This window comes from Vespula pensylvanica, chromosome 2, assembly GCF_014466175.1.
Source record: "Vespula pensylvanica isolate Volc-1 chromosome 2, ASM1446617v1, whole genome shotgun sequence".
NCBI lineage: Eukaryota > Metazoa > Arthropoda > Insecta > Hymenoptera > Vespidae > Vespula > Vespula pensylvanica.
The window spans coordinates 14,069,209-14,081,746 of NC_057686.1; the positions used below are offsets into that span (position 1 = coordinate 14,069,209).

General features: G+C 36.7%; 1 protein-coding gene across 3 annotated transcripts in view; it reads left to right on the forward strand.

The window, feature by feature from the left end:
• The window catches only part of LOC122638086 (zwei Ig domain protein zig-8), a 175,475-nt gene that overhangs the window by 90,718 nt on the left and 72,219 nt on the right, over positions 1 to 12,538 (forward strand). For all 3 annotated transcript variants that reach the window (XM_043830756.1, XM_043830753.1, XM_043830754.1), the window contains exon 2: positions 11,949 to 12,046. In XM_043830756.1, coding sequence (XP_043686691.1) covers positions 11,971 to 12,046 — 76 coding nt within the window. In that variant the 5' untranslated portion in view covers positions 11,949 to 11,970. The remainder of the gene's footprint in view (positions 1 to 11,948; positions 12,047 to 12,538) is intronic.

A 12,538-nucleotide genomic window follows, 5' to 3' on the forward strand; every position in this document is an offset into this window, starting at 1 on the left:
TAATTATAACGAAACGTGTAATAAAGCGTAAAATTAAATTCCAACTCGTTTGGCCCACTTTTGTCTTTTGCTTCTCTCTCTCTCTCTCTCTCTCTCTCTCTCTCTCTCTCTCTCTCTCTCTCTCCCCCTTTTCTCTGGAGTTCGATTTTTATGTCCACAAAATTGTGAATATTTGCCAAATATTACTTGCGCTAGAAGCACGTGAACGCAACTGATATTACTTCGGGATTCTTAATTGAGAGTTCGAAAGAGCCGTCAGTGCAATTACAATCAGGCAAATCGCATTTAGGAACGCGTTACGAACGAAAAGCTCGAGGGTCGAGCGTCGAAAGGTCACGCTCGTCCGTGGATACATAGATACGTAGCTTATGACGTCATTACAGCCGAGGATTTTGCTAGCGTACATCCCCGTACTAGAAATGTCAAAATGAAAGCTTTTAAACGAGAAACTTGGAAATATTCCTCGCAAAGCAATTCTCTTAAAAATGTATACATTCATGAAAATAAAAATTTGAAATAATTTGAAAATAAAGATTTAAAAAGAAGAAGGAAAAAAAGTAAAAAGGAAAGAAAGGAAAAGACCTCCCGTCTCGAAAAACGAAATTATTTTTGTCGGTAAAAATAAAATGCACGTACGATGATCAACCATGAAGAAACTTCTTTCCTGAAGATCTTTAAAGACTACAGTCGTATGCACAGGAGAACGATCGAGCGTGTGAACTAACGCGTGTATCAGTTATACGCACGTGTCGTTTCCTTTGCCATACGTTCAAAGGATAAGAATTGTGTGGCCCGAGAAGATGGAACGACACTAAGATCCTAAAAGAAAAAAAAGGAAAAGATGAAAGAAATAGAAAGAGATAAGAGAGAAAGAAGAAAAAATAGTCCTTCCAAGGTGGGAATTATAAGAAGGGGAAAAGATCCTCGTGGAGATGAGAGGGGAGAGAAAGAGAAAAGTCGGATGGGAAAAGTGTGCCGAGTCGACTTTTATTACTCACTCTCACGTATTTCCACCTTCGTGCTTTCGTATCTCTATTGTTACCTCTTTGCTTCTCACTTTTTCTACCTTTTTCCCTGTGTATCGTACTTGCACGTCTCACGTATTTATATGTATACGTTTATGTATGTGTGTGTCCATGACCGCTCGGGAGCACGCTCGCACGGCTTTTTTCTCTGTTCGCGACACCACCGGCAACGACCTTTTGTGCCTTCGAGCCTGGCTTGCACCACCGCTCTCCAATGTATGTATGTATGTATGTACCATCAGACTGCACATACCCTGTAGACCAAGCTGCTCGCGATAGTTACAGGCGCCGCGAGTAAAGCGAGTAAAACGGAGCGCAATTCTCTCGGATGCGCATATCGCTTTAACAATGCGCGCGTGCGTCTCGCCTACGCTCCAACGCCAAACCTGAATCGATGATATTTTTTTTTCGCTTTTCTCCTTCCACATATCCTCTCTTTCTCTCTCTCTCTCTCTCTCTTTCATGTTTTCTCTTTTCGTTTCCAGCGAGTAAAAAATACTATAGAAGCTTTTAAAAGATAGAAAAAAAGAAAGGAAAAAAAGCAAAAAGGAAAAAAAAAGGAAAAAACTATGAACGAGATCGACTAACGAATGGCTTTATCGAGATTCGTTTCATTACTAAACCCGACGTAGTACGTTCACGCGAACGTGCCCGTACGTATCTACGTACACATCTGTTTTAATCGTGGCTGCCAGTGGTCATTTGAAAATACATTGGGCAAAAATCGAATTCATGTCCCTGTCAAATTTACTTTATTCGTTCTATCCTACTATATAACGTTTTAAGAATGGTTATAGCGTGTATTTTAATGTCAGATATTCCAGACTGACATGCGAATTTTTATTGACCTGATTTCTTCATCGATCCCCTCCATGCTACCGAGTACACCCTGCGGTGACACGCGCATCCACGAACGAGATTGGAAACGACGACTTCCCCAAAGCCGATTGATCATTTAAACGACGCGAGAAATTCGTTGGGCTCTGTGAACATTGTTGGCCGATGACGAGAAGTTATTTTTAAGAGTGAAAGAGGAAAAAGAAAAGAGAGAAAAAAAGAAAATGAGAGAGAAAAGGAGAGAAAAAGAGAGAAAGAGGAAGAAAGCTCTTGTTTTATAGCGGAACACGATTTTGTTACGAGTATCGGAAAAATAGTCAGCACCCTTTGTTATATTTTCCCTATGGTCCGCCAACGAACGTATTAATACAAAAAGTAAACGCTATCGAACAAAAACGTTTCTCTTTCCCGCGGAATTTACATACCTACAAATCACAAAATTCATTCCAAGCTTATCGACGAATCAACGCGCATTAACGTACGCATTACGACTACCTTTCGGTGACTGCACTCGTTCATATTTGTAAATTATAAATTCTCCACAGTTTTATGTGTGTGTTTTACTTGTACGTGTATGTTTAAACAGTTATATTCGTAGCTCGTTTTAAATCGACTCACGATATTTACGATTCCACTCGGCCGATTTCGTCGAAATTCTCTAATTCGCCATGTTTTATGAGCAACAGCCTTCTACATATAATTAATCAGCATCGCAATTAATGATATACAACGATGTTTCGGGATAACTGTTATTATGCGAGTCGCTTTAAATGCAAACCGATAACGAGAATGAGCAAAGAAAATCGAGCGATCTCGTTTTATGTGGACAACGATAGCAATGAGAAATTATGTTTCGTTATTTATTGCTTTTTCCTCTCTCTTTCTCTGTATACTATTATTTTTAATTATGTTTCTTTGTTTAACTTTCTTTTAGAATTGTTCTCAATTATACTCAGTTTATCTTGTTTTGTAATTAACTTTAATTCCATTCATAGCTCGTAACTTTAAATAATTATTATTGCTTGTTACTTTCTCGTTTTCTCTCTCTCTCTCTCTCTCTCTCTCTTTTCATCTTTGGTTGATCACAAGTATAGTTTCAATTTACATCTCTTATGAATACTCGAACGAAACTAGAATTTTGAATGATTCGTGGAGTACAAAATAAATTAAAATTTAGAAGAACGACTCGAATGTTTCGTGATCACGAAGTTGAAATAATTTTGAGATTATGCAATTGAAATTTAATAATATGTAAAAGTCAAAATAAATACAGGCAAAATAGAAATTTGTTTGAATTCGTTTCACAAATTTTAGATGGAGAGTCGAAATCACGTATGAAATTCTTTATATATACTTTATATGAGTAAGAGGTGATGCTCGTTAAGATGTTTTAATTCAATATTCGTTTTTTCGATATCGATTTCCTCCGACAAGGCTCTCCCGACAAAGCGTTAAGCTTATAAAAGTAAAACAAAAAAAAATATTATTGAAAATAGTGAAACTGAAAAAAATCTAACGAGTCGAAAAATCGCGGAAATCGTGGCGAAAGTTCAGAAAATTGAACGATTTTGGTGGCAGCCAAAAAATAACGTAACGTTTTTTGTGCAAAATTGGAAGCCAGCGATCGTAACAACACGACGACGATGATGATGGCTTCTATTGCTACGTACTACTACTACTATTCCTAACAGAGAGCCAAGTGTAAGTGTGAGTTAGCAAGTGAGTGCCCAAAAATCGTTCGTTCGTGGTTAACACCAGAGAAAGAGAACACAATTATTTGCTTGCTTCGAACAACTCATAGTTTCGAATAATGCGTCACTTGTTTCGAACGTTTCGGGGATGATCGTGAATGATCGTTCGTTACGGCTTCTCTAAAATCGGAACCCGTTACGTCCGGTGGAACAATTTATATGCACCTGCACACGTTAATCCTTTTCCTGAATACATATACCTATGTACATATGTATAGATGAATAGTGAAAAGCGATAATAGCTTCTGGTAGAAATACGATTAACAAAGACTATTATACATTATCTTTGTTAGGAGTTTAATTAGGTAACCAAGAATAATATCTGTTATTAAGAACAGCATGATTCTTAATTTATTTTATACAAAAGAAAAAAAAGAAAAGAAAAACAAATTATGTTCATAGAACATTATAAATTCACGATCTTGATTAAAAGATTATTATGGGGATAAATAAAAACAATTAAGTATATACAAACGCACACGCCATTATTGCTTTTTACCGTACACACAAACATTCGTAGATACATGTATATGTATATATAAACTAATTTACACGTGCACGTAAACATATGCTGCTCTTTCCATGAACAACACTTCAAACACCTCGTTGATAAACTCAGAGCGTAGGAAGCATCATAAATTCCATTTTCGCATGCCCTGCATTTAACTTTGTCCGTGGTATTCGATACGTTATTATCGTACCGCGCTATCGGATACACGTGTTTTGGAATGTTTGCCTTTGTCCGAACGGAGCAAAGGTATTCGACACGTTCATGTAAATTCAACATGTAAATACGTGCCGCGTATGCGAACATCTTGCAAAGCCGTCGGGTGTTTCCATAATATCCTCGTATCACGTAATCGACGATCGTGAAAGACACGAGATACGATGAATAAGACGTCGTACATATCTGAAATGATCTTCGATTGATTGATATTCTCATAGATAAAACATTCACAGGAACATTAAGATAAAGATAGGAATATCACAATTGAGTCGATATATATATATATGTGTGTGTGTGTAAATAATATTTATATAATGTACAAATAATATTTATTTAAAAGCATTATTTTCCTCTCGAGATTTTAAGTCTTCATAATCGATTAATTTTAATTTTGAAAGCCTTAAATATAAGACATATACCATAGTACACGAGCATAGCTTAAGAAATAATTTAAGTGTATAAAAATAATCAGAAAAAGCCATACAAGTTTTCTCTATCAGATCCTCTTTCATAATAAAGTACATTATTAAAAACATCTATTGTAATCATAATTAATAATTCTTTTTATAACGCGTATACGTCAAATACGATATTTATTTCTTTAAATATCAACCAAATCGATGCCTTATTCATTGTTGAAAATATTAAAAGCGTCGTTGGAAATATTAACAACAAATGGGATCCATTTATAATTTAATTGATAAAGCGAAAAGCGCATCGATCACGTATGACCGTGTAAAGAAAAAAAGAACATATATTCGAAAACAAAGAAAACAAAAAAAAAACAAAAAATAAAGAAATCAGTTTCTTTTCGTCGTTAGCATTTACGCGTATATTCAATTTCCACTAGAACGAATCGTCAAAGTGTTTTAATGCAATCAAACTAAATTGTCTCTCACCGTCAGAAAGTAATATGTTTTCTACAGAAGCAGCAAACCGAACACGCTTCAGTTAACTACAGCGACTACTTTGATAAAAACAAACGGCGAGCACGAACCTTTCTGGTTTTTCTTTTTTCTCTGATCTATCTCTCTTCTGTCCTTAGGCTTGATTACTTTATCATTGAAATAAATGCTTGAATCATTTATTTATTTATTTAATTTCTCAATTAAAAACCGATTCACACATTTCAATTCGTTCTATCACGTCAGTTCAATCTCCGGAAGGAATTCTAATTCTTCTCGCGTCGCAACAAAATTTGATTTAAATGACGGCTAAAATATCACTTTTTAATGAAAGATAAAATTTAAGTAGGTAAAGTTAATAGCATGACGAAACTGATATAAGATATGTCTGAAGATCCTTTTACTTTGTGGATTTCGAGACCATTAGGGGGTGAAGGATGAGCGCAGCGATCGAAAATCTCCTTTGTTCATAGACAAAAGATGTTATCAGAATTTAGTTAAAAAAACATCGACAAAGAGAACATTGACAAAGAGAAGAAATTTGACGAATCGGTGACTGAACTGAGACTGAACAAAAACGTGTAAACGTATGCATATAAATTACATACAATAATATTAAAATCAAATCGAAACGAAGATTCTATCGATCTTAATTCATTTAATGGAGAAACATACCGTCAAAGCAAAGAGCCAAGCGATTAAATAAAAAAAGAAAAAGAAAAAACAAGAAAACAAGATAAAATTACTATAAAAGAGAAGAACAGAGATAGAGAATATTCTCTTTCATTCTTTTACCCTTTCTGTTTACACTCTTTCCTTAATAGCCCTTCGTTTCTCGCTACTCGTTGTGTACTACGACGAGCTATTCTTCTCCATGTGACTCAAGGAAGAATGAAATACCGTGAAATTAATTAAATAAATGGCGGACGAGTCCTAGTACGCTGGAATACCGGTAGAATGGCGAAATAACGACGGAAGGGTGCAATCGAGGGCAGGAAGGACGAAAGAATGAAAGGAGAAAGAGGGTTAGCAAGGACGAGGGTAAGAAGGGATGAGTCCATCCTATAGACGAAGCCTTCCGCTAGATTTCTACGGATTCGAGTCAACGCTGACTATCATCTCTCTATCTCTTCTTTCTTTCATCCTTTTTTTCACTTCGCCTCCTCTCATTATCGTAATCGAGAATAATTTTTCAGATCGCGACCCCGTCACTGCGTACAAGACCGAGTCGTCCGCAAAATTGAGGCCGAATCGGATCGAACACAAAGGGGCGTAGAATAGTGAACGGGGAGGAAAGAGGGAGTGAGTGCTTCGTCGAAATTGAGGAATAACGATCCCTCGGGACAGACGAGGAGACGGAGAAAAATAATTCCTTCCCGTTCCCCTTTTACTTTTTCTTTCTATCTTTTCTCTCCGCAATCCTCTTCGTTCCTCTCTATTTCTCTTTCTCTCTTTCTCTCTCTCTCTCTCTCTCTTTTTCTTTCCCGATCACTCTCAGTGCTTTACTAGAGTGTAATAGAAAATACATACCTTCGATCGAAAAATAGTCGTCCCTCTATCGAAAAATTCCATCCTCTCACATAATTACGTTCGTCTGGCTCTCTATACCGATCGAAGACACTTCCAATACATGTACTATAAAAATCTTTTTAAAACGACTTCATCGAGAAAAATTCGATAAAATACTATTCGTTCCGAAGAATGATTATGTGCGTAAAATTTAGTTGAATATTTTGAATGATATCACCGCGAATTCTTAAGAGCAGATATCTCTTTTGTTTATTCAGAAATAGCTAAATAATAAGAAAATAAAGGGATTTAATTCGTTAAGAGTGAAAACCATTGGCCGGTGCTATCGTCGTTCATTCGCGATAATTAGAATCGTCGAATCGTCACGATAACCGAGGAAACAGCCTCGGGTGGAGACGTCTTAGTCGAGGAAAGTTTGTTCGTCTTTATTGAATCCCCCTCTTACACTTCCATCCTTACCCCCGATGGTCACGATTACCGGACCTTTCCTCCCTACCGAACTTGGTGCCGCGAGCTAGTCGAAGAATCGCTCCGAGCTGCCTCGAGCAATTCCTGAACGCTTTTCCTTCCGTATTTTCCTCTTCTCCTTTCTCCTTCGCCCCTTTTCTCCTCCTCCTGGTTTTTCCTCATACCCGTCATCACCATTGCCTCTTTCTTCCCCTAACACCGCTTTATCCGTCTCTATATTCGTTCGAATGAGAGTTACACCTCACCATTTCTCTTCTCTTTTCTCATCCTCCCTTTCCTTTCCTCCTCCTCTTTTTCATCTCGGAGCCCTCTCGAAGATCACCTGAATTCGTGAAAGGCAACCGCTCCTTCGACGCGTACGCTTTCTGGAATTAGGGTAATTAGAGGCAATTCTGAGCTGGAATTAAAGTCGGGATAAGATTACTTCTGTTCCTCTTTCCCATCTCTTCGTTAGAGCATCCACCCTACATCCTTCACGCGAGCGGATACACGAGAGGGTGTATACCCTCTTGCTAGCTTGTCTCCCTCTCTCTCTCTCTCTCTCTCTTTCTCTCTCTACATATATATATATATATATATATATATATATATATATGTATATATATATATACACACATACATACACATATATATCTCATGTCGCTTCTTGTCGTGCTCACAGACGTCGCAGCATCTCGCCGATCCTCGAACCCAGATACTCTCCTCTACGTTTCTACTACATCCTCCCACGTAAGGCACAATTATGGCGCTTAATATCTCGTTTCGTCCCATCCTCCTTCGTGGCTCGTCGTCTCGTGAATTAACGCGCGCTATCGCTCGCGGCCGTACTGCTCGTTACGAGGAGGTACCTTGCATGTAGATACGAATCACGTTAGTGGCATTACGAGTTTCAAGTAAAAGGATATATAAGAGAACGAGGAAGAAGAAGAGGATTGATGACGATAACGATGATGATGATGATGATGATAATTATACACTCCGCAAATATTTTCTTCCACATACTCTCCACGGACTATTTCCTACGTAATTGTAATTTGTTGAACGTTTCAAATCCATTTCTGTTAATCTACAAAAACTTTGATATCATCCTTTGATATCAAACACAAATCTGAATATGTTATCAAAGATTCTATAAAGTCGAGAAATAAATTTTTATCATCGTATATCTATCGCATCGCAATATTACTCTAATTGTTCGATTTTGATAGAGAACGAAATAAAAGGAAAAGAGAGAGAGAAGGTGGAAAAGTAGGGGCTCGAAAAAGAGCCGATGCTCTTATCCTGCTTTCGTACTCTTGATATTCGAACTCGTTCGCTTAAGTAGAAACCCACTTTTAAGGACCGATTAAAAACTCTCCGGAAGAGAACGAAAGAGGGGGAAAGAGAGTAAGAGAGAACGAAAGAGAAAGAGAGAGAGAGAGAGAGAGACGAGTTTGCTGATTAAAAACTCTTAAAGTGCACGCTCGAATATCGGCCAACCTCGAGCAGCAATAGAGAAAGAGAGAGATAGAAAAAGAGAGTATAAGCGCGCGCACGCTGAAAAATGTCCGAGTTTTCAACTCCAACAACCATACCTCAATCATTCTCGTCCTTCGTTCAGTTTTTTTAATACTTTCGACGCGAAAAATCGTGATAAACGATAACGTAGTTGTATGTAAATACGTATAAACACGCGTACGCGCCCGCACGCATCCCCATTACAAGCTCTTAAAAAATGGAATTGATTTTGTGATTGAGTCTTAAAGTATCTCATTTCGTTCTTTACGAAATATCATCTCGGAGAATCGAGTCAACAAAATTAAATGAACCGTGATAATTTTAGTTCGCATCGTCGTTAAAATTTTTCATGAGACTAGTGAGAATCGTGGTTGGATCTTCCGACTTGATCGAGGTGAGATCATTGATAATTTTTTTCCGACCTCATTCACCTTCCTCAACTTTTTCCGTACCTTCCTACTCGATTTGGTCTTGTTTCTCTGTCTCTCTCTGTCTCTCTCTCTCTCTCTCCCTCTCTGTAGTTTTCTACGATTTCTTTATCGAAACACGAATGACGTATGAAACTAGCACGGCGAAAGGATCAAAGAAATCTCTTCTAACGAAATTTGCAGGTGCTTCCATTAGCGAAAGAGCAAACGTAAAAGCGAAATGCAAATGTTTACTAAACAGTGATAGAAAACCTTTAAGTAAACGGTACCACTTGCCGATTAAGTAAAAAATATTTCACTGTAAAGAAATTGCAGACGTGTTTGTAGAGTAACGATTTACTTCATTCTTCGAACGTTGTCAATAGATAAAAAAAAGAAAGAAAGAGAGAGAAAGAGAGAGCAAGAGAGAGAAAGAGAGAGAAAGAGAGAGAGAGAAAGAGGGAGAGAGAAAATAATAATACTGGAAGCTCGAGTGGCGCGTTTTCTCGTACGGAAAATCGACCTACGATGAAAAGTTTGAGGAAGAATAACCATGAAGATAGAAGCTTACAACGGGGAAAACTTCAAACGAAGATACTAACTCGTTCTCTTGGTAAGACGTAAAAAGAAGTAATTTAGCTAATCGTTCTAACAAACTTTGGAATATTCAAACAAATCGACAAATTTTTCTATGTCGAAACAATGAAAGGATCAAAAAGATTCGATGAAAATCACACCTCGTATACACGCCGCCGACGCGTCGTTCCCGTTGATTGTTTCAATTCTCTAATATTGACATTGCATTAAGCTCCGACCAGTGATCTATTATTCCATTAAACAGGATTTCACTCAAGGGAACGTTTAACGGGCCACAATCATTCCTACTTGTTCGTCCGTGCATTTTTCCATGCGAAAAATCTCCAACTTTTACGGTCGGATCGGCTCTCCAGCGAGCTTCGTAAAGTTTGTTCGTTCGTTCGTTCGTTCTTCGAATAAAATAGAACGAATATTGGCGAAGAAACGAAGTAAAAAAAAGAAAAAGAAGAAGAAGAAGAAGAAGAAGGGGAAGAAAGCATCTTATCGATGAAAAAGAAACGGTGGTCGTACGATTACTTTTTTGATGTCAAAAAAAAAAAACAATTAAAAAATAAAAGAAAAAAACAAAGTGATATTTATCTTTCGTTGCACTCCGTTATATTAATGATATTTTCTTTCGCGTTAATACAAGGCCCGTTAACGAACGTACCTTTAAAGATTGAATTATCGTATCATGTGCAACAGATGTCAAAAGAAACAAACGTAACACTCTTGCTACATCTCTATAGATCGCTCTAACATCCCATCCATCTTCCTCTCTTTCCAACCCTCTACGCGTGGTTTAATCAGCACGCGTTGTTTGACAAATAATTGCGCTTTACGCAACTGCCCAGCGATCACAAATATTGTACCACCGGATTCGAATTAATCGTTACGAATTCGTCGATCCGCTGGTCTGTATACGACAATGCCTGATTTGACTCTTCTGTTCTCTTTACGTGAGTGAAATAATTCTCAATGAATTCAAGATAAAACAAAACGTAAATAAAATGTGTATTAAGTGTTCCTTTAATAAAGTATTATAATGCAATATGAATGTTTTAATAATCGGAAGAGAGAAAGAATGTTAAATGCAGTTTAACGAGTGTTTCTTATCCTATTTCATTAGGAATTACTTGTTTATAATTGAAGTTTGAATTTTATACCCATCTAACTTCAGAAAATTCTTTTAACACGTAGCTTTTTAAGATTCTTACACGAAAAAAAAAAAGGAAAAAGAAACATTCGTTGAAGAAAATTATTATTATTTTGTTTTCTCAAAGATATTATCAAAGTTATCAACATTTTACTATCACAACACTTCATATACACTTATTAGTAATGCACGTATGTAAGTACATGTAGATATGCGAACGTACTTACGTTAACGTTTACCTACAAAAAAATACCGTGACACAAATTCGTAAGTTCGTTTGTTTATCCGGCAAAATATTAACGCTGGTGAAAACACCTTAATATATAATACAAACATAACGATGGAAAGTTCGATGATACCCACGAGTTTCAATCGTCAAGGAAACACATCGCGACACGAAACGGTCTAGCGTGACGATTTATGCGATTCCTCTCTCACAACATTCGAGCATTTTGAATTGTTTTGCATTTTGAAAAGTCCCGTCTGTCGCGAAAACGTCACGTAAATTATTATACCCTTCTTTTTTTTCTTTTTGTTTTATTTGTCAAAAAATATTTCCCTCTCGAGCGTAATTTTTCATACGTTTTGTTAGTAGCGAGTATCAAGATCGAACGTTTATTAATGAAAGAAATTCTAGATGCATTATAAAAATGGAACGAACCAAACCCGTTAATAGTATCACTTGAAATCGATTCACGTACGAACGTATTTATATGTTTACGTATAAATCTTTTCAATAGCGAAACGATTCATAGAATCAAAAATTGTAGTAAGATAGCAATGAGAGTGTCGATAAATATCATAGTTACTTCATTTTTCAAATGTCCTTTTATTGAAATAAACTCCTTACTTTATAGCGGCATTTATTTATGAATCAATCTTTTATATATATGTATATATATATATATATATATATATATATATATATATATATATTTGCATCACAGCTGCGAAATCTTTCTGTCTCTCTCACGGTATTAAAACTGAAAATAGAAGAAGAGAGATACAGAAAAAGATATATCGACTGAATCTTAAAGTAATAATGAAAATTCAATGTTTCCTTTCCCAGGAGGACTCGGAACCTCGCAAGAATGCGGGACCGGCTATCGTGGTACATGGTCTTCTTGATCCTGCCGACAATCCTCCTGGCCAGGTCGCTCGACAAAGGTAAATAATATCCTAGATAGAATTCCTTCGACTGGTGGTCAAAAGTATAGCGACCCTTCCTTCTGCCACATACGATACATTCCAAACATCAAATCGAAATCTTTAGAAAAACGTTTTCGATTCCCAATGGAGGTTACCTTTTGACAAAATATTTCGTAAAATGTTACAAGGACGTATTTCTCAAGTCTATAACACATATAATATATAAAAACATGTGCACACGCGTGCACACACACACACACACACACACACACATACACACACATATGTATGTATGTATGTATGTATGCAGATACATACAATATCGATCTTTCGTTTGATTTAATATCGAAACTCTTCAATAGAATTTTCACTTGATTCAAAGGATTCGCACGATAAATACGCGCGGAAGTATCAAGGAACGACATAGATTTTTTTCTATTTTTCTTTTTCTCTTCCTCTCCCATCCTCTCTCTTTTCCTATATAATGTACGAATAACAGACGACTCGTTT